Source organism: Danio aesculapii, chromosome 10 (genome assembly GCF_903798145.1).
Source record: "Danio aesculapii chromosome 10, fDanAes4.1, whole genome shotgun sequence".
Taxonomy (NCBI): Eukaryota; Metazoa; Chordata; class Actinopteri; order Cypriniformes; family Danionidae; genus Danio; species Danio aesculapii.
This window is the reverse complement of record NC_079444.1, coordinates 11,263,234-11,287,448: the sequence shown is the minus strand read 5'-3', so window position 1 is coordinate 11,287,448 and position 24,215 is coordinate 11,263,234. Positions and strand designations below refer to the sequence as shown.

The window sequence follows — 24,215 nt, the reverse complement described above, 5'->3', positions numbered from 1 at the left end:
TAGAATAATTCTTTTCAAGAAGTTGTGGATGTTGTACTGTAATTTTGTACTCTAACCAACAGATGGCGTTAGAACCGCATCGGTCTTGACATCACGTTGCTATGTCAGAAATGAAGAAAAAACATCTCCAAGATTATGTCAAAGTCAGTCTGATTAAACAAAACTATTATTTTCATTGTTAGGTTTCGCTAGTAATGGATTTACCACCACCAGGGGCGGATTGAGTGATTTGGGGGCCCTAAGCAATTCCAGCTATGGGGCCCAAAAGTTCTCAAATGCACCTTTTGTACTTTAATTTATTTATATTTATTTTTCTCATTTCTTATTTTCTACATTTTATCTTAATGCAAAATAATGATAACAAGTAAAGCCTCTTGGAACATCTTGCAAAACTTTTCAAATGATTTGTTTTCTTAAAATTAATTCACAACTAAAAATAATAAATGAACTGTTTCATTTTTAAAACTAAATCTTAACTACCGGACTGGGTCGTGATTGAGGGTGGGGGAAACATTTGTGCAGATGTAATAATTACATTCAAATAAAAATTTTTAGACCCTCATCATACAAAATACAATAGAAAACAATGTAAATATAATTTAGAGGTATAATTCTAGGTATATATTTGGCGGTCCTCAGATATTCTGGGGCCCTAAGCGGTTGCTTACCTTACTTATTGCTTGAATCCGCCCCTGACCACCACAGCACTCAATACACTCAAAAAATAACTCCCTGGATGAATTCCAATAAATTTGTTTAGCACCAACTAAAAGAAAACAAAATTCACAATTAAATACAACTTATCATAGTTAGTTAGTCATAATTTCCTAAAATAAAAGTTTAAATACATTTGTATTTTTATTTAACTTAAACTCAAACGTCTAATTGTATCATTTATGTCAATTATGTGTCGTCAATTTCGAAGTCTCATAGTTTTATTTGAAGTTATCTTGAACTAAAAAAGCCATTTTAGCATATTTCTTGAGTTACATAAATTTTGAAGCAGGCTATCATTACCAATTCCATAATATAATTGTTCATATTATGAATTAATGTTTGGAGAAATTAATGTGAAGTAGTTTTTCTTATTAAAACCACCTGCAAAAAGGTGGCTGTAAAGATCAAACATTGTTTTACAAAAGCATGCAGAAGTGACATTCAATTTGTTTTATTTCAGAAAGTTAACAAAACTGTCATGCACCCGTTTGTAGTCATTTCATTTGGTCCTGCTGTTCACTTCAGAGAGTCACAGAAGGAAGTAAGACATGGAAGAGAAATAAATAAGAACAAATGATAATTATAAGAACAGAAAAAATCTATACGAACAGCAAATATGCACCAAAACAGAAAGAAATTCACCACATGTACCATTTCAAATATACACCAAACTCGGTTTGATTGTCTGAGCATGATAGTCCTTATAACAGTTTTATAAAATCCTATTAAAAAATTCAAAATGCCCCAATACCATTAAAACAGTCCGATGCTTTAGTTTTTTGTAGTTATAATAGAAAATAATATCTCAATCAAAACTGCAAAGCTAACTTAATTTACACCAAAGCACCCATTAAAAAGCTTTCTCTTCAATACACTGTTTAATAAACCCAAATTATTGGATTTATAGGATCTTCCAGGATCTTGTTCTCTATTAAAATATAGTTTAAAAGTCTTCTGAAAGCTTATATTCTTTAAACGTAAATCAATCAAAAATGTTAAACGTACATTTTTGAGAAATTACATTATTTTACGTTTTTGTGTCATGAACATATTTTTGGTAGACCTATTATCTAAAAATGCTGGCTTGTTTCACTTGATATTTTGGTAAAATATGTTAGGTTAATATCATTTAATAAATTACATTTTTAACGTAGCAGTTGGGATTGTCCATATCTGACCCAGATTTGGATTTAAACAATCCAGCATTATTGTGTATGCTTTAAAACAAACTAATGAAGTTAGAAACCCAAACTCTATTCACAATTTATGGTCTCAAATATGCCTTATTTAAATATCTAAATTTATGCAAATATAAATTCATCTCATTAGAAATTTTGGGATATTTTTGTTGGAAAACAAGATAAAAATGTTGATTGTTTTGTTGTTGTAAATTGAGCATCGCCTATCCCAGTCCACAGTTTTGAGATGTCCATAATGAGTATCATTGTCCCTCATCTACTCGGAAAATGCCCATTGCTGAGTTCTTGGTGGCTGTAGTTCACAGCTCGTCCTTGTAGGTGGCGCTCTGCAGGCCGGGGGGTGGCTGTGAGCCCTTCAGAGTCTTATGTGAGCCTCTCCAGTCAGTGCGAACGCTGTCATCGTCCCACAGTGTGGAGGTCTCTGTGTCGCTTACCCACTCCGCGTCTCCCGCGTAATGACACGGCTGCACCAGCAGAGGGTGTGTGGAGTACGCCATCAGATTTCGGTTGGGGAAATGGGTTTTGTAGTCCTCACTATTGAGTGCAAAAAAATAATAAAATAAAATATTTTAATGCCTTCATGTAGCAGGGACTCAAACCAGCAATCTTCTCGCGGTAAAGTGACAGTGCTACAGACTGAGCCACCCTCGTATTTTATCTGATTTTATTAAAACGTCACCTTAAAGTGCTGCCTTAAATTTTTCATTCACACTTTCTTTTCAGCTCAGTCCCTTTATTAATCCAGGGTCGTCACAGCGGAATGAACCGCCAACTTATCCAGCACGTTTTTACGCAGCGAATGCCCCTCCAGCTGCAACCCATCTCTGGGAAACATCCACACACACTCATTCACACTCATACACTACGGACAATTTAGCTTACCCAATTCACCTGTACCGCATGTCTTTGGACTTTTTCAGTTGAATCAAATTAACTTTTCTTGTCATCTCAACTTACAGCAGTCAAACTGACTTAAAATATTAAGTTAAACTTTATATAACTCCAAAAATCTTGGTGAACTTATTAAAGTTATAGCAACATAAACATATTTGTTGTCTTGACTTTTTGTCATTACATTTTTTACAGTTCACAAACACGTGCGCATATATATGTTTTGTATATATATATTTTTTTTGTTTTCTTTCCACCAGCTAAAAAGTTTTATGTTTTAAGTCAGCTATTTCTACATTTTGCTGTGTCTCAGTAAATATCAGTTTACAAATATTCCATAATATTTACAAATATTAATTTTGCCATTTTTATTTGTAATAAAATTGTGAGATTTTTGTTTTCACAAGGGGTCTGTGTATATAAACTGCAAAAATACATGCTGTATAAAAAACACTGCTGTTCTTACTTAAAGTTTCTGTCATGTTTCTAGTCCAAATATCTAAAAAAAATTCTTAAAACAAGAAGCATTTTCTAGGCAAGTGAAAAAACATTTTGTTTAAAAAAAAAAAAAAAAAAAGTCAAAATTAAGTGAGTTTCTCTTTAAAACTAGCAAAGTACTCTGCTTGTTTTTCTGCTCATTTTGCTGGAAAACATACTCTTTTTTTTTTCAAAAATTGTTACTTGTCAGAAAATGCTTATTAACTGAAGAACTAGAAAAAAGATAAAACCTTCAAGGTAGAATTTTTATTCTGTAAATTTATACAGTAGATAAAACAAACAAATTATAATAGTAAGATTAAATAATAAAATATTTACAACATGCACAATACTTATTCATCTAATTATTTTACTGTGCACCATATATCTACACTCACCAGCCACTTTATTTGGTACACCTTACCAACTACGTGTAAACGCAAACAGCCAATCATATGGCAGCAACTCAATGCATTTCGGCATGTAGACATGGTCAAGACGATCTGGTCTGCATATTTCAGAAACTGCTGATCTATTGGGATTTTCACGCACAACCATCTCTACAGAGAATCTGGGTGTTCAATGCTTTATTGATGCCAGAGGTCAGAGGAGAATGGCCAGACTGGTTCAATCTGATAGAAAGGCAACAGTAACTCAAAAGTAACCACTCGTTACAACTGAGGTATGCAGAAGAGCATGTCTGAACACACAACATGTCCAACCTTGAAGCAGATAGGCTACAGCAGCAGAAGACCACACTAGAATTTGGCATCAACAACATGAAAGCATGGATCCATCCTGCCTTGAATCAACAGTTCAGGCTGGTGGTGGTGGTGTAATGGTGTGGGGGATATTTTCTTGGCACACGTTGGGCCCATTAGTACCAATTGAGCATCATGTCAACACCACAGCCTGAGTATTGTTGCTGACCATGTCTATCCCTTTATGACCACAGTGTACCCATCTTCTGATGGCTACTTCCAGCCATGTTACAAAGCGTAAATCATCTCAGACTGGTTTCTTGAACATGACAATGAGTTGTACTCAAATGGCCTCCACAGTCATCAGAACTCAATCCAATAGAGCACTTTTGGGATGTGGTGGAACAGGAGATTCGCATCATGGATGTGAAGCTGAGAAATCTGCAGCAACTGTGTGATGCTATCATGTCAATATGGACCAAAATCTCTGAGGAATATTTCCAGTACCTTGTTGAATCTATGCCATGAAGGATTAAGGCAGTTCTGAAGAGGGTCCAACCTGGTACAAGTAAGGTGTACCTAATAAAGTGGCCGGTGAGTGTATAATTTCATATTGTATCCTATTTTAAATGGCAAGAGTTGCTTGCTTGTACTGCAACTGCAAAAGAAAAGAGGTCACCGCTTATCTCCACTGTAAAAAATGCTGGGTTTCACACAATAGATTTGTACTGGGACAACATGAAGAAATCAAGTTAACTTATTTGTTACCAATTTAACTATATTAAACATAAAACAATTCATTTGTTCCAAAACAAACTCAAGAATTGTGTTGTTTCAGCTTATTTTAAATAAGTAGTCTGAACAAACAACAGACGTCACATTTATGAGTGTTTTTAACAGATCATTTGGATCCCCAAATCTGACAGCGAATCACTTTAGGTCTGGTAAAGTTCAACTTCACCCAAACAAACGAATAAAGTATCAATGACTTTCAGTAAAAGCCTGCAGAGATACATTGTGTCCTGAGAGTGAACAGCTTTGTGTGCAGCTGGCAGACGGCCCTCTGTTTTGTCAGACCTGGAAGGAAAGCAAAGCGGCAAATACCTCTAAAGTAGCTACTAATTTTGCTGGAATGCGGAACGAGTAGGGATTTTAAAGGGTTATCCGTCAGCAGGGAAGAAGCCGCACAGCATTTACCACCGAGACAGCAGCGGACTGGTGGAAAGATTGAATAACAAGGGGAGAATGCAGCTCTGATCTGCTGCTGCGGGGATGAGGCGCTTCAGGCGGGACGTGCCAAGCAAAATGAATTAGAGTCAGAGATGGAGAGGAAATGGACAGAGGGAGAAGGGATGGCAATGTGCCAATCCACAGCACTCACACACACGAGCACTGCTGCCATCTAAACTTTCTTGGCTCCATAAAAAATCAAATGCTTATACAATTACATACTGAAAGATGTGTACAGAGAGTTTTTAGAAGAAAATGGTCTCTAAATGAAAGCACAAGTTTGTGGTGAGCTATTTCAGTCAGTTTTAATTGACATGAATGTCAAGCTCTCTTATATTTCTGGATGTTAACCTAGCACATAAAAAGACATGAACGCTAACATTTCATTATGAATTACATGTGATTTTTCTAAACATCTATATACTACAAAATGAAAGATTGTGTATACATTTGTGCTTGGAATGCTAAGTTTGTTCACATAACGTATTTTTTCACATTTGTTATTTCAGATTCAGACACAAGACCTAAACTTACCTGCTCAGTTTCTGCACAGTGCCACCTACTGGTCAGTAAATATGAAAAATAGCTATTTTTTTATAAAAACGATATATTTTACAAATGTATTGGCATAAAACTACAAAATGCGTTACTTTATTTCAGCACCATGCCATGAATATACTAGGATTAAAGGCACTGCCACCTTCTGGTTTAAAATTATAAAGATCCATAACTAGCCAAATTATTTTCTATTTTCTTCATGACTGTTGGTGAGATTTTTACCAGATCCAACTAAAACCATGCCAGCACAAAAGCTATACATCAGCAAATGTGATGGCAAACTGGATCTAATACTGTATCTTTGCTAAACTTGTACATTGACTGTCAATATCACCTCACGCTGATCATACTACATCAGTTAGATATCAGTGTCAGCTATTGGTCAAAAGTGATAAACCAACCAATCATATTACTAGTGATTGTGTTTACATTTTTAAACCATTTTGGCTAAAATTAGCTTAAAAGATCTCTAATTATTCAATAGCACAATAGTTTCAATCCTAACTTTTTCAATGTTTTAATCCTAAAGCAAACATTTTAAATGTTTGCAAAAAAAAAATGTTGAATGCAAATTTGGTGCATTTCCATCAAGTTGTTAGAGCGTCATTGATAGCCTAGTAACCAACAGTAAACAACGCAAAATGAGAGTTTATTCACATTATTAACTGTTTTTTTGTCAAAAGCCACCTTGAGTTGACGTAAAAACTCTTTTTTTTGTTGCAAATTTGGGGTTTTTATTTGAAATTTGGCATTTCTATCACTATTACTTGTTTATCATGTTTTACTTGCGCACATATACAGGGTGATGGAAACCCAGCTGTTGTTGCAGTTGGTTTGATCACCTGCTATGTTGAGAGTAGCTCCTCATTCTATATCTGTTGTGCTTGGACCCTTAATTGCTGGTTACAGATATAGTTAACTTTATAGTTATCATACTTGGTATGAAAAAGTTTAATAAGTAAAGACCTGCTCACACCAAGGACAGTAACAATAACTATTATGGTTAAAGGAACACTACACTTTTTTTGGAAATAGGCTCAAGGAACTCAAGGTCAATATGGTTCCTAGGAACTCTTATTTTGCATATTATGCAGCACCTGAAAATGGTCGCTAACTAGGTAACGAAGTAACAGCACGGTGTAATATTAGTGCGTCTGCTGCAGCAATGGTACGGCAGCAAAGTTCCTTGATTGTTACGCTTGTGAGTATAGTTCCAAGACATATCGGCCTAGAAAATAGCAACTTTTCATTTTCTGTCGGTTTTAGCACACAATTTAATAATAGAAGAGTCAAGCTTTAAATAGGAAAATAATCAAAATTCTTTTATTTTTTTAATGACATGCTAATGGTCTAATCTGATTCAATGATTTATGCTATGCTAAGCTAAGCTAAAAGTGCTGCTACCACACCTGGAGATTGGCTGAATGGATTAAAAAAATTATAAACACTCAACTTTTTAACTCCCGGTGATTTAGTGTTCCTTTAAATAATAATTAAAATTTCCATAAGAACATGTAAGTCCAAAACATAATTAATAACTAAAAAAAACAGAGGAACCATATGTTTGGTAATAACTTTTAGAACAATATAAAAATGTCAGCCAATCAACTTTAAAAAGGTCAAGCATGTAGAGTGGCAGCTTATTTGAAATGTTTTTTGCATTGGTGTAGATGCTAATATCTTTTTAGTTACTGTTCTTTGACATGAATGGACTTTCCAACACACCCCATAAATTATTTTACCATTTAAACTGTTTTGTCACAATCGTTGGAGAGTACTCCAATACTCACTTTGGGTGTTTGTCATACATGATGGGTAAGAACTCATCCACAGGGAGCATCTTGGATACTGGTTCAGCGTTGAGGAGCTTCTGGGCTCCCTGGAGAGAGATGGCGTAAGACAGCGTCCAGTAAGAGTAGTCAGCGAACACCAGATTCCTCACGTTCTCCACTGGAACTTCCTCTCCAGGGTTCACCTTTTTCCTGCCCAGGTATCTGCAACAGATCCCAGAACAGTCAATTCACCTGAAGGGGGTGCTGCATCATCATTTTTAATGCGAATATATTTTTTATAAAAATGGGACATTTCATACATGCTGCAACTTATATTCCAATGCAACTAATAAAATCCAATAAATCTCAAGTAAGAAAAGCATGCATTTTTAGAAGCTTGTTTTTGCACATTAATAAAGGGTAATTTCAATATTTTACATTGGTTTACATTGGTTTAATTAAAAACTAACTCTCTCAGAACTACAAGTGTGCATCTACCAATTTCAAATGACATACTTTTCAATCCCGAAAAAAGAACTTCAAGTAATAAAGTCAGATTTGCTATTGCAGTAAACAAACTCGCAATTCTGAAGATCTCTGAAATAAAATGCCTAGACTTTCTCTTGCAATTCTGCATTCATGTCTTACAATTCAGATGATTTTTCTGTTTCAAAAATGTGAGTTATACTTCCCAATTCTGAATTTAAATCACTTATTTTTTTATGCATTTCCATTTTTATATCTCACAATTCTTAGATTATATCTTGCATTTGTAAAATATAAACTCATGATTGTGAGATAATAAAAATCAGAAAAGTGATCTTATTGTATTTTTTTATTGCGTTGCTTTGCACCTCACAATTTCTATAAATCTCACAATTATGAGAAATTTTAATATAAATTGCAACTTTGTAAGTTTAAATCTAGCAATTGTAAGTTTACAGCTAGCCACTATCATTTTTTTTTGCTTTATACCTCTATTTTTCATTCCTTTTCTCTCCTAAAAACCATTAAATGTGAAGAATTTGTTAGTGAGGCGGTTGAGACTAAAATGCATCATTTGTAAACCTGATTCTATTTAAGGCTATTTTAAAATATTTCTGAATTCAATTATAAATGTGCCTTATACCAATGCAACTTATCTGTGTGTTTTTTCTCTCTCAAATGCCCATAACCAACTTGCTGAAAGAGATAGAAAAAAGTGGATTTTCATCATTTTGCATTTATTTATAAAGCCTAAATACACTAAAGCCTAAATACACTGGTTTGTAGGGGAAATTGAAGCACCCAGAACAAACCCACACCAGCATAGGGAGAACATGTATATATATATATATTTAAACTCTAAGTTTGATATAATAGATTTATAGTGATAAATATAGTAATTAAATAGTAATAATATTAAAAGTAATATTATGAGATTAGTGTTTTAAATTGAACATTTTTAATAAAGAAATATGAAATATCAGCAAGTACAGCACTACAGCATAAATTGTTTAGACCATCTATCATAGGAACAACACAAATAGTTCAGGAATCTGTTAAAACTTGTTTAAAATTTAAAACCGTCATCCATTTATAAAGCAAATAACAAACTCACCAGCAAAAGTCAGAATTAATAATAATAATAATAATTAATAATAATAATAATAATAAAAACATAGCTTCACGATTTTTTTTGCCTCTCTTATAAAAAGCCTCTTTTTCATACTTGTGAAATGTTTTTTCTCTATTAAACAACATTAAAATGAAAGACGACCTCCAATATGGATCATGTTTCAGGCAGATTGCACAATTGGTTGCATAGCTGGATGTTGAACTCATGAAAAATCATTTGTGATGGCATAGCAGTCAAAACGGGAGAATGGAACTCATTACTGGACAAAAAAAGTGGATAAATTCTGAAAAAGTAGTTTTGTCCCACTGTAACTTAGTCAGGTGAAGGTTATTTTCCAGAAAGTCTGCACAAAATTATGTAAAATTTGTAAATGTGTAAACTATGTGTGAATTTTAAAACATCAAAAAAACTGAAGAATGAAATATGATTTGGTTAAAGTGCACCTATTTTACCCTGTTTTCAAGATTTAAGATAAGTCTTTTGTGTCTCCAGAATGTTTCTAAAGTTTCCTCTTAAAACACCCATCACATAGTTAGCTAGTTCTCCCCACCCACCGTTACCACGTGGCTGTCAGTGTGTGCCTCAATCTCTGGCTACATCAGATAAACAGCACAGTGACAGACATGAAGGAAGCAGATGTCACATAATGTTTGTGAGAAATACTATAGTAAGAACTTTACCAATGATTATTTGATGTATTTGTTGAGGAGTTATTCAAGCCTTTCTGCAACGATGAGTTGCACACAATGTCATTACAAAGTTCACGCACATACAGAGCGCGTGTGTTTATCTTTGCACTGTTTGAATGAATTTTACAAAATAAACCTGATTTAACGTGCACAAACTGGGATTGAAGTGTCTTCTTTTAGAATTGTACTGACACGCAGCTGTGGTGATGAATTACAGCAATTTTTCCATCTTTACTTTACTACAAACACGCACTGTTTTAAAAATGTTTTAAACTTGTAAAACTCATTCTTAATCACATTTGATGATGATGATTGATGATCACAGAGAGCTGATTAAATCTTTTAATCCCAGTTGCTTTGTGCACGTCCTGTCTTGTTGATATGATTATACGCGTAACTACGGAGACATGTTAATACACGGCTGTCGGGTGGGTGGGGAAACGCACTCCTACATCACATTGCGGTCAGCCTCAAAATGGGAGGGATTTGGATCCTATTTTAATTTAAAATTTAAATTCAAATTTAAAAAATTGTCTTCATATAACCCCTATATGACAGTGGACAGACTATACCTACACACAGTTCTGTCCAAACAGCTAACAAAAGATGATTTTCATCATAGATGCCCTTTAAGATAAAGCATTGTTGATTGGTGCATTATTTTGCTAATTGTGGTTAGGTCAGAAGTGTGTGACAGACTCACATGATGTCCCAGTCCAGCTCCACCTGCTCCACCTCCTCCATCAGCCGCATCATGCGCCGTTTAAAATTGGCTTGAAAACGTACATCATCCTCAAAGATCAGCGCCTTGTCAAGCTGCATGTCTACCATCTGTGAGCAATAGATGGCACATCATTAGTGACATACTAAAAACATATGGACATGATCCTAATATACAGTACCATTTACAGGTTTAGAGTCAGTAAACATTCATTAAGCAAATATGCATTAAATAAAACAAAAACAGTAAAGGTTTTGCTACTAATTCAAAGAAATGCTTTTAAACTTTTTCATCATCAAAAACATTACTATTTTATTCACTTTAATAATATTTATTACAAATTGAATAAAACATTTTTGAAAAAATAAAAATAATAAATAATACTAACAAAAAGAACTACTTGTCGACGAAACAGCATATTAGAATGATAGAAAATATGACACTGAAGACTGAAGTAATGATGCTGAAAAGTCAGCTTTGAATAACAAAATAAATATGATTTTACAATAGATTAAAACAGAAAACAATTGTTTTAAATTGTAATAATATTTAACATTATTACTGTTTTAATTAGGGCAGGGCGATATGGAAAAAATGCTATCTCCATAATCACTTTCCATATTGACTGATAAGGATATATATTTCGATATAAGTTGTTAATGCTTCCAGATTTAAAAGAGTACCCCAACAATGACTAAAGCCACAAAAATTAGAGGGTCCATTAAATTTTCAACAGGCCGATAAATTTTCATTGGCCAAAAATTCGGTACATCTCTAATATCAACACACTTTTAAATTCCCATTGTTACCAATTTCTGCTGTGTGATTGGCTCTTATGTCCAGAGTTTATCATTTTTGACATCAATTTTACAGCATTTCGATATAATATCTTTTATTGGCCCAGCCCTAGTTTTAATGTACTTTTGATCAAATAAAACAAACCTTTGTCAACAGACAAAGTAAAATTATTAAGAAATCTAAATTAACAATACACATTTTATAATGAATATCTTATTTACATTAATGAAAACAACTCACAACATTAATTTATTTGGTGAGGAATAGGAGATTTAATTCTTTAAATGTTGCTCTTTAAAACCTTTTATTAGGGCTGGGCCGACATATGATAACATATCGAATCGTGATAAATCTTATGTCAATAACAATGATAATCACTGGACTTTTTTACTCTATATTGATCTAAGAGCCAATCACACAGCAGAAATGTGCAACAATGGGAATCTAAAAGCGTGTTGACATTAGATATGTACTGAATGTTCGGCCACCAAAGATTTATCATTCAAAAATGTTTTATGCCATTTAATGGACCCTCTCATTTTTGTGGCTTCAGTCATTGTTAGGGTACTCTTTTAAATCTGGAAGCATTAACAACTTATATTGAAATATATATTGTTATCAGTCAATATGGAAAATAATATTTTGGCATATCGCCCAGCCCCACCTTTTATTCATCTTAAAATTCAACACTACTATTTTATTAATTGCAATAATATTTAATTTATTATATTATATTATATTATAAATGACTACAAATTTTAAAATAAAATAATACTAATAAAAATAACTACTTGTCAACAAATCAACATATTAGAATGATACAATCATGTGATACTGAAGACTGAAGTAATGATGCTAAAATTCAGCTTTTAATCACAAAAATAAATATGATTTTACAACAGATTAAAACAGTTCTTTTAAATTGTAATAATATTTAAAAATATTACTGCTTTTAATGTACTTTTGATCAAATAAATTCAAATACATTCAGTAAAACACTAATTAAGAAACGATTAAGTAATCTAAATGAATGATATACATATGATAAGGAATATTTTATGTACATTACTAAAAACAGCTCATGACATCCATTAATTTGGTCACTCAAGAATAGATTTACGTCTAGCTTAAAAATGTCTGCGTTAATTAAATATATATTTTTAAATATTTCAATATTTTGATGGCCACTGACCTCTTTCCAGATATAGTAGTGGCTCAGGAAGCAGCCCACCTCTCCTTTGGTCAGTGTGCGTCCAGAGAAAGGATCGTAGTAACCAGGTAAAAGATCCACACCCAGAATCTTAATATCACTGCTGTTCAGAGCTCTGCGTGCACACACACATTCAAAACACAGCATTCTCATTTTGTATTTAGCATTTGTGGATAAAAAAAAAAAATTCATCCTACAACAAAAAATGTCCTGCGTATTCATCCACACTTACGCTCCATCTATAGCATCCACAACCTTAGCGTCAATCTCTAGCTCATACAGAGACCATAACATCCTGTCCCGGCGGTCTTGACGTCTGCGCAGGTTTATCAAGTAAATCTGAGGAGAACAAACACATGCTAAAATGCACCGATGCTACGCAGTGTAACACTTGCTGAAATCGTAAACTTCACCTCATCGAAACCCATGAGATCTGACTGTTTGGGAGGAACGTGGATGTAGCGAGAGACGTACATTGGTGGTCCGTGTACTGTAGAAGACAAATACCTTAATTAGATCATTGATGATTCTGCTTGATTAAACAGCTAATTGCTAATTAGCACAAGCTTAGCGTAAGCGCTACAGTTCAAACTAAAATTCTTTGTTACATTTACCGCACTTAACGAAACACTCCACTTTTTTGCACTTTTTACAAGTCACCTACTGTAGTCACTCACACTTACTTAAGTCACTGCTGTTTAAAGCAAACACGTGCATGACTCTTTTGTAGTCACATTCTGTAGTTAGTAAAATGAAAATGAAAAGTTTCTATTACCTATGCTAACTTTGCTAGGAACTATGCTCTCATTCCAGCATAATAATCAAGGAACTTTGCTGGTGTACCATGGCTGCAGCAGGCGCAATGATATTACACAGCACCTGAAAATAATCCCCAACTAGCTAACTAAGTCAACTTTTAAGACAACTTTCCCATTTTTTCATTTCCATTCCATTGATACACAATGTGATAACAGAAGAGTCAAACTTTAAATACTAAAATTTATGATGAATTTTGCTGAGGGAGATGCTAATGGTCTAATCCAGGGGTCTTAAACTCAATTTGGCGGGGGCCCATATCAGTGACTGACAATTCATAGGAAGGCTATTTTAACATTCAAGCACAAGAAAAACCTGATGTAATTGATGCACTCAGTCATTATATGCAGTATATGCAGTCAAAGCTCCATTTTTTTGTTTTTTGTTGTACACATTGAAGGTGTAGTTTAAATTGCTATGAAAATTCTACAATTTAATAATAGGCATAATAACAATAATTATTAGTCTGTCCAAATGAATTGTTGCTAAACCAAATGTTTAACAGATAGTGTAAGACAGCAGAAAGCAGATTGGGTAACTTAAGTGACTTCACTGGCAGTTGTTCTTCTCAATATCCTTATTTTTTGTAAAGCTACAGCAAAGAGGGGAAGTATGTTTATATTCACATTTACTTTAACATGTTCAATTCAGCCAGCAGTAAAACTTTACTAATGCACATTTTTATACAATTCTTTATATGCATATGAGGAAAATCTATTAAATTAGACCATTTGAATCGAATATTAGCAAAATGATCATATTTATACCACCAGCATAACATGTAAGCCATGAAGAAGTGTTTGTACAACAAAATACAGGTGGTATAAAACTGATTATAATCGAATGACTCTTAAATATTTACAAAAATACAGCTTTAGTAAAAAACATAGAGCACTTACAGACATATATTTCAACGTTTAAATCGGCCCCAGACAGAGGCAGACTTAACCAATAAGCTAAGCAGCCGCTTAGGGCCCTGGAGAATTAGGGGGCTCCAACCAATGTCAAAAGCCTACAGCTCTTTTATAATTGTTCTATCAAATGTTTTAACTCTTTTTATAACCATTTCAATTTTAATGTTCTTTTCTAAACCAAGACCCCCCTGAATAGTGGAACGTTCCTACCGTACTGCACATGCAAATATTAAAATCTAATCACAAGAATCACAAGTATAGCTAATTAACTGTATATAGTTTGTAAACTTGTTTTTTATTTGTGAATTTATTGTATTTAGTTTTACATTAAGAAGGTTCCACTTAAAATATGTTTTAAACATGCAGTTTATTTACAAAAAAAAAAACAAATCTAGAAAGAAAACAAGTATCTATAGAAAAGAGTGTTTTGAGTTTCAATGCTACGGCCCCATATCTGGAATTGCTTAGGGCCCCCAAATAACTAAATCCGCTACTGGCCCCAGAAATAATCTGCATGTGCGTTACTCTCGACTGCACACTGAGAGAAACCGAAAATAACCCGAAAATAGAGTACAATCCTTTAAATGTCCAGTAGGTGGGGGGTCAAAACCACAAGTGGCTATATACGACTGCACAACAATCATAATGATTCAAAAATATATGTTTTGGTGGGCCGAATCTCGTTATATTTTGATGTCAGTTGCAGGCCGGATGGAGGAAGAGGCAGGGCCGCAAATGGCCAGCGGGCCGGCAGTTTAAGACCCCTGGTCTAATCCAATTTAATGATTTTTGCTAAGCTAAGCAAAAAGCCTTCCCACCAAACCAGGAAATTGGCTGAAGAGATTGGTAAAATGGTAAAATTCTACTGTTTAATACTAGGGGAGATGTAAAATGAGCCTATTTCCAAAGAAATGGAGTATTCCATTATTATTCTAATGATTTTCGGCATAAAAGAAAAATCTATAGTTTAGAATGTATTGTTGACAATTCCTACAAATATGTCCATGCAACATAAGACTGGTTTTGTAGTCCACTCATTAAGTGACTATTTGTACAACTAAAGTGTAGATGTCTTTTGAACTTACTAGGAATCTAATATTGTAATATTTACTGTTTTTTACGATAAATATTGCATATATTGAATATATGAATACAGTTTCACAAGATAGTTTGAACAGCAATATTTGACAGTTTTCTGGGGGAGTCTAACAGTATTCAGCTACAGAAACTGAATAATCACTATGCAAAAAAATGCTTTTCTTACTTTGTTTTGTCTCATTTCTAGTCCAAATATCTAAAAATTCTTAGATCAAGTAAAAATATTGTTTTGTTTTCAAGTTCAGAAGAAATAAGTCAAAATGAAAAGTTTTTCCTTAACACATGCAAAATTATCTCTGTAAGTAAAATAATCTTGTTTTCAATTTGAAATGTAGATATTTGCACTAGAAATAAGAGAAAAATCTAAGAATTTTTTTTTTGCATAAATGGTATAAATTCCATATAAATACAGTAATTAAATACAATTCTGTAGCTAATGATCAACTATAATCCAAACATAACATTGCATATCTTGCGATGTGACTATTGCGGATGCACACATTGCGATATCAATGCTGAAACGATGTATATTGTGCAGCCCTAATACTCACTCAGAGATTCCAGGTAAAGGTGAACAAAATTGATGCGATCGTCCTCCACAGTTTGATGAGGCTTCGCAGGCACGTTCAGATACCCATAGCGCTCCTTGTTGCACAGATACATCTGAACCTCTGTTTAAAAAAAAAGGTAGCACATTCTTTCAGCTCTTGCCATTTTTTCCAATCAGCTGGACACAGTGAAGAATTTCCTCCTCATTCCAGCCAAAAATAAACCCAAATGTTAAACTCATCAACATGCGTAAGACCGGAGTGGTCCAGAAGGGGGCGCTGCACCTGATACTCTGCAGGAGAAGGCGAAAACGATGATGTCGTCAAAGGGCCAGGAGTAGTCTTTGTGAGGGGGGTGAAAGGACACTTTCCGGGTGCCCTGTTTGCGCAGGTCCAGCAGCACAGTGGAGTGGACCATCGGCACAGGGTAGCAGCCCAGACGCTGACGCTGCTTCGTGGGGAAATACTCTGCTGTGCGCCGATAATAACCCTGAAACAGAACAACCAAACAAAAGTGTTTAAGGCACAATTACTCTCAAAAGTAATTTCTTTGGAGATACTGACTGAAAAAGAAGAGAGCATTTATTTTAGTATACACAATTTGCTTATGCAGCTTCACTGTCACTAACTGTTCATGTCAATAAAGGCCTAAATGAAATATTTGCATTATTAACAATCATTTCTTATCAGAAGGCTTGAATTAAATCACTTTATTCACATGGATCTTTATGAATGTTTTGTAGTTTTTTTTTGTGAATAGACTTTCAGTGGAGAGACAAATAAAAATATCCTAATTTTTACAATCACTGTACAAACTCAACCACTGACCTGCCACATTTTAAACCAACCTTAAGACCCACTTGTCCAAAATATGCATAGCACTGACACTCTCTATTTTAATGTTTGTTGTATTTTATTGATATTTCTTGTATTGTTTTGCATTGTCTGCTTTTTAGTTGTGTTGCATAATTAGTTTTTACAGGTGTAAAGGACTTTGGTCAACTTTGGTTGTACTAAGGTGCTATATAAATAAAGGTTGATTGATTCATTCATTCATTTGTGTTGTGAGGACACACACATATCTTTGTTTGGAACGACATGAGGGCGATATTCTTACTTTTTTATGGACATTCTGAGAAAGAAAAAGAGCTTGATGAATGTCATGACTGTGTGCATCTAAAATATATATATATATATATATATATATATATATATATATATATATATATATATATACTATTTAATAAAGATCATTTGATGATTTTAGGCAAACTTACATCTTATTTGTAAAATGTGGTGCAACTTGCATCAAAAATGCAAGCAAAAGCAATAGGAGGTTTTATAAATGTGATTATTTGCGTTCGGAGGATGAACAATGACATGAGGATGAGTAAATGATGCAAAGAAAATTAATTGTTGACACTTCATCAGACTGTCATGAAACCTTTATAATCATGACAGGACACATGCCATAAATGTAAATGGGATGTTATGCATGCTTATGACAAGTGAGATTTGCCCATTTATGGCATTTTAAATGCAAAGATGACATTGTTTGTTATGACAACTTAATATAAACAAATAGTTTGTGACAAATATAATTTTTGTATATTTTCATATAAACTACCATTCACATGTTTGGGGTTATTATGTTTTTATGTTTCTGAAAGAAGTCTTATATGCTCAGTTTATTTGATTAAAACATAGTGAAAGTGTAATATTTGACAGTACTAACATACAGTTGAACTCACAATTATTAGCCCTCCTGAATTATTAGCCTGTTTATTTTTCCCCAATTTCTGTGTAACGGAGAGAAGATTTTTTTCAACACATTTCTAAACATAATAGTTTTAGTAACTCATCTCTAATAACTCATTTTTGCCATGATGACAGTAAATAATATTTGACTAGATATTTTTTAAAGCCACTTCTGAACAGCTTAACATGACATTTAAAGGCTTAACTAAGTTAATTAGGTTAATTAGGCAGGTTAGGGTAATTAGGCAAGTTATTGTATAATGATGGTTTGTTCTGTAGACTATCTAAAAAATATATAGCTTAAAGGGGCTAATAATTTTGACCTTAAAATGGTTTTAAAAAAATTTAACACTGCTTTTATTCTAGCCAAAATAAAACAAATAAGACTTTCTCCAGAAGAAAAATATTATCAGGCATACTGTGAAAATGTCCTTGCTCTGTTAAACATCATTTGGGAAATATTTAAAAAAAGAAAAAAAATTCAAAGGGGGCGAATAATTCTGACTTCAACTGTATAACATACTATTCAATTGAACTGTTTTCCAATTGAGTATATTCATAAAAAACATTTATCTAGTGAATTAGATTAGATTATTTACTTTATTTAATCAATGAATATTACTTATAAACACATAGTTAATTCATTTAATATATAAATATTAATCATTATAATCTTTGATTTTCTTCTCTTTTTTTTAGCAGAGTTTAATTTTCAGCACCATTATTCCAGTCTTCAGTGTCACTTGATCCTTTAGAAAATCATTATAATATTTAAATTTGGTGCTCACGAAATGTTTCTTATTATTATTTTATTATTATCAATCACCAAACACCATTTACTCGTAACAAAAATCTTCTGTAACATAAATATCTTTACAGTCCCTTTTGATCAAAATGCAAATTCAAAATGCAACACTTTTATATAGATAACATTACAGTACAACATACATAACATCTTAATACATTATAAGCTGCTTGATTCAGATGGTGTTTTGTCATGTAACACACACACACACACACACACACACACACACACACACACACACACTTTTTGATGCTGTAAATGTGCTGTACCTGAGGAGTGATGCCGCACCAGTAGTTTGAGTAAGCAGACTGTGAGTCTAGCATTGGAGCAATGACTGATTTATTCTCCGCCATCAGGAGGTGCAGTGTGTCCGGATTGGTCAGGATGTTGTCTGTGTCTGAATACTGCAAACAAGGATATAAACAAATTAAAAAATTACATCTGATAACACAACGCTAAATTGAATGCAATGCTGTGTTTGCATTCAATTCCATTAAATAAAATACACTTGTAATTATAAGGTATCTTGCAAAATATTCATTCATTCATTCATTTTCCTTCGGCCTAGTCCCTTTATTAATCAGGGGTCACCACAGTGAAATCAACCGCCAACTTATCCAGCATATGTTTTACATAGCGGATGCCCTTCTCGCTGCAACCCAGTACTGGGAAACACCCATACACACACACTCATACACTACAGCCAATTTATTTTATTCAATTCACCTATACCGCATGGACTGTGGGGGAAACTGGAGCACCCAAAGGAAACCCACACGAACACTGGGAGAACACGCAAACTCCACACAGAAATGCCAATTGGGACTCCAACCAGCGACCTTCTTTCTATGAGGCGACAGTGTTAACCACTGAGTCCCTGTGTCACCCCTTGCAAAATATTGAAGCAATTATTTTCAAGAAAGACACAGTTTATTTGCATCTAAATCATTATTTTATATATTTGTTTTAAAACCAAAAAATTTAAAAAGATTTTTTTTTTCATATTTTAGGATGAAATACATATTCTTCATTTTATTATACATGTATATACATCTTTTCCTGTTTTAAGTTAAGTATAAAAGGCAGTGTTAAATCTTTTGCCTAGTGCAAATGTTCATTTTTAGGCAGAAACAGCTACCGCAATACTGTAATTTCTCTCTAGAGATCAGTATGGCTGAAATAAAATGCTAATGCTAATGTTGTAATTATGACGGACCCCTCAATTAAATCATTGACTTTTTAACCTTTATGGTGTAATTTTGAAAAATGTAAGACATTGAAGACTTTTAAGACCTGCAAAAAAATAGAAAGTTTTGACTTTTTGTTCAAATGTAAATAAAAGCTGAGCTAAAAGAGAGATAAAAGCTGAGATATAAACTTTTTTTACCCACAATGGTCCGTCTATATATATATATATATATATATATATATATATATATATATATATATATATATATATATATATATATATATATATATATATATATATATATATATATATATATATATATATATATATAAAATCACATAATGTAAATACGTTGTCACCAAATAAGGATGTGAATTGCTCACTTTTGACAAAAAATCCTCATAGGATATTATAATTACAAGATGACGTAAAATAGCTTATTGCTGACATAAGTAAGAACTGAACCTTTTGAACCTTTCCTGAATTTTTACCTGATTAATTTTTTTTTAAAAGTATTCTTATATACACTCACTGGCCACTTTATTAGGTACACCTGTCCAACTACTCGTTAACACAAATTTCTAATCAGCCAATCACATGGCAGCAATTCAACGCATTTAGGCATGTAGACATGGTCAAGACGATCTGCTGCAGTTCAAACCGAGCATCAGAATGGGGAAGAAAGGTTATTTAAGTGACTTTGAATGTGGCATGGCAACAGTAACTCAAATAACCACTCTTTACAACCGAGGTATGCAGAACAGCATCTCTGAATGCACAACACGTCCAACCTTGAGGTAGATGGTCTACAGCAGCAGAAGACCACACCAGTTGCCATTCCTGTCAGCTAAGAACAGGAAACTGAGGCTACAATTCACACAGGCTCACCAAAATTGGACAATAAAAGCTTGGAAAAACGTTGATTGGTCTGATGAGTCTTGATTCCTGCTGTGATATTTTGATAGTAGGGTCAGAATTTGGCATCAACAACATGAAAGCATGGATCCATCCTGCCTTGTATCAACGATTCAGGCTGGTGGTGGTGTAATGGTGTGGGGGATATTTTCTTGACACACTTTGGGCCCATTAGTACCAATTGAGCATTGTGTCAACGCCACAGCCTACCTGAGTATTGTTGCTGACCATGTCCATCTCTTTATGACCACAGTGTACCCATCTTCTGTTGGCTACTCCCAGCAGGATAACACGCCATGTTTTAAAGCGCAAATCATCTCAGACTGGTTTCTTGAACATGACAATGAGTTCACTGTATTCAAATGGCCTCCACAGTCACCAGAACTCAATCCAATAGAGCACCTCTGCGATGTGGTGGAATGGGATATTCGCGTCATGGATGTGCAGTCGACAAATCTGTAGCAACTGTGTGATGCTATCATGTCAATATGGACCAAAATCTCTGAGGAATATTTCCAGCACCTTGTTGAATCTAGGCCACGAAGGATTAAGGCAGTTCTGATGGCAAAAGGGGGTCCAACCTGGTACTAGTAAGGTATACTTAATCAAGTGGCAGATATTAAGGTATGAGTAATTCAAAATTGAGGAGTATCTGAGATATGTAGGTCATACCAGAATATAGTCAGCCCAGCGTTTCTTGGCAAAGTTTAACGCTGCCTGTTTAAGCTTCATAATATACTCATAGCGGCCGTTCGTCCAGTGCTTTGGCCCCAACTCGCCCGCATAAGACCTGTGCAGAGAAAACAAACCAATTCAAACCTTGCTGATAGCACATACACTTACAAATGCATTTTTTTAATGGTGGTTTTATTTGCCATATGTGCATTTGATGATCATCTCACGTGGGTTTATCTGAAGGCCTCCACTCCACATAGTGGTATTGAGTTTGCATGACAGTCAGCCATTCTCGCAGGATTGCTGTTGTGTTGTCAATGTTGTGGTCTGTCGCTGCCCTACAGGAAACAATAAAAAGAGACAGGAATTTATTAGGGACATAATTTAAAAAAAAACCTGTAAAGTCATACAATGCAATCAGCATGCATACAAAATGAGAAAAAAGATAATCACAGAGAAGACCCTTGATGAATGTCATGACTGTGTGTTATGGTCAATATTTGTCATTTCTATGAAACAGCAAAGTTACTTTAGGTTATAAAATGTTATGTTGTTCAACATTAATGATATTTATCAATTAATAATTTAATTAAACTGAAATATTTTGAGGCGACGCAGTGGCGCAGTAGGTAGTGCTGTCGCCTCACAGCAAGAAGGTCGCTGGTTTCAGCCTCGGCTGGGTCAGTTGGCATTTCTATGTGGAGTTTGCATGTTCCCCCTGCGTTCGCGAGGGTTTCCTCCGGGTGCTCCGGTTTCCCCCACAGTCCAAAGACTTGCGGTACAGGTGAATTGGGTAGGCTAAATTGTCCGTAGTGTATGAGTGTGTATGGATGTTTCCCAGATATGGGTTGCAGCTGGAAAGGCATCCGCTGCGTAAAAACATATGCTGGATAAGTTGGTGGTTCATTCCGTTAAGGTGACCCCAGATTAATAAAGGGACTAAGTCGAAAAGAAAATAAATGAATGAAAATATTTTGAATGGGAAAAATACTAAATATGTATTTATTTTTATTACTCATGTTAATGTGTTTAAGGAATGTGTCTACATTTGGAAGCACAAGAATAGATGCTATTTTATCAGTGTTATATTTAGCTACAAAAATAGATACATGAATTAAGCAGTGTTGTGAAATAATAAGAGGAATTGGCAGGTTTGAATTGTCCTTAATGACCAGTAAAGTCATGTGGTGCAATCAGTGTACACATAAAGACAATTAAAAGAATTAAAACATTAAACTGGAAGTGACATTCTAGTCATGTAAGCACATGATGAAGTCCATGACTATTTGAGGTTAAAATATAAATATAAAGCAGAGTTGCTATTAGACTGTAAAATACCATATGGTAGAATTTTCAGCCAAAAATATCATTTTTATCTTGAACATTTGGAAAAATGTTAAGATGCATTAAATCAACTGTGAGTTCAATAGGAATTTTAATGACACATCGCTCGAGGAAAACATCAAAATGATTTTTTACTTGACTGCTACACCCCATACACCATAGCTTACCCACATAACAAAATATCTCTGGCCCAGCACTGGCCCACATGATCAGCTTTTGCTTGAATTATGGTACATGACTGAACCAAGTCTGTCTTCCAGACAAAGGCCAAACATGGACCATATCTGGGCCAAGTCTCAGCCAAGTTAATAACCCATAACTGAGTCTCTCAAAGCAACCTGATTGGTAGATTTTTTTATTCTTTATTTGAAAATAATAAAAATGTATTTTAAATGTGGCCCAGATGTTAATATTGATATGTGGGCCACTTAAGTTTGGCCCACATCTCAATATTAACATCTGGGCCACATACTACATTTTACTTCTGGCCCAAATATTGTGTGCCACCTTAGACCACCTCTGCCAAACCAGGGCCATGTTTGGCCCACATGCTGTATGCCAGTGTCTGATGAATGCCAGCTGGGCCAGATTTATGCCACATCTGGGCCAAAATTCTTTGCTACATGGGTGTGTTGAACATGGTATACAAATATTTTTAACTGTACGGATTATGCAATCAACATGCTTTCTTCATGTGTTTTAAACTAAAGATTTCTATTTTTCTCCCTTTCTGTTCTTTCTTTATATAGGACACTCTATTTGTCATTGACCCAAATTCATGTTATTACATGTAATAACGATTCTACTGATGTAACATTAGACTTTTATATTGTTCATTTAAACCATAACATAAGATACTAGTCACTACTGTTATTTGTAGTTATTAGTAAAAGTGGCTACAGAAGGTAATCATTGTAAAAGTAACCTACTTTAAAAATTAAAGGATGCATTGCATTAAAGAATTATTTTTGAATAGCATTTTGTATAAATGAAACATTCTGTTAAGTGCATATTTAATGAACGCTCACCCTGGACGTTATTAGCAGGGGGAAGGGGGTTTGCTTTAGGGGGACAAGTGAAGGGGAGGAGGTGATGCGAATGCAAATAAGTCTGACCTTTTGACATCTACAAATAATAAGAAAGATTATCAACAAGCTTAAACAACAGAGAAGGAAGTCACCTACCAGACAGAGATGCGCTCTTTGGGATAGTTTAATCTTTCGAGGGCACCGAGGTAGTGAGGTAAAGAATGAGCGGCGTTTCGTGCGATTATGGCTATAACGACCGTGGGCGGCTGCATCTTTGACTCTTCGGTGTAATTTTCTTCGGAAAAGTAACACTGTACTACCGCAAGAAAGGTCCAAATAGTTATAATCCAAGATAACATGGTTGGATTTCGATGGTCTGCTGCCGTCGTTGCACAAACAGTCCCATCCGCGTCAGCAGCCGAAGGAAAGAGGGCTCTTCCCTAAACTTCGCACTCCCCCTCAATCCTCCTTCGTTCCCCCCTGAAAGAGCCAACGTGTTCTGTTAGCTGGGCTGGAGTTACTTACAACTTCCGTGTGAAGATTT

The 24,215-nt window shown here is 34.4% G+C and overlaps 1 protein-coding gene across 1 annotated transcript; it reads right to left on the bottom strand.

Moving 5' to 3' along the window:
- Positions 1-1,152: 1,152 nt before the first annotated feature.
- cercam (cerebral endothelial cell adhesion molecule) lies at positions 1,153-24,151 on the bottom strand. Its single transcript, XM_056467067.1, has 12 exons — positions 23,828-24,151; positions 21,527-21,637; positions 21,297-21,414; positions 18,790-18,924; positions 16,243-16,447; positions 15,961-16,080; positions 12,995-13,071; positions 12,814-12,920; positions 12,564-12,696; positions 10,556-10,683; positions 7,564-7,767; positions 1,153-2,450 (listed from the first exon to the last, which is right to left on the bottom strand). Exons 1-12 carry the CDS (start codon positions 24,028-24,030, stop codon positions 2,216-2,218), a joined length of 1,776 nt encoding a protein of 591 aa, XP_056323042.1. The 5' UTR covers positions 24,031-24,151; the 3' UTR covers positions 1,153-2,215.
- Positions 24,152-24,215: the final 64 nt, after the last annotated feature.

Bases quoted from the DNA above. Each gene is read 5' to 3' on its own strand.
- cercam (XM_056467067.1), bottom strand. From the start codon at position 24,030: ATGTTATCTTGGATTATAACTATTTGGACCTTTCTTGCGGTAGTACAG. The intron at 21,638-23,827 runs GTAGGTGACTTC...TGTTTCCTGTAG, and splicing joins AAAGAGCGCATCTCTGTCTG to GGCAGCGACAGACCACAACA. The intron at 16,081-16,242 runs GTGCAGCGCCCC...TTTTTTAAACAG, and splicing joins CTTCTCCTGCAGAGTATCAG to AGGTTCAGATGTATCTGTGC.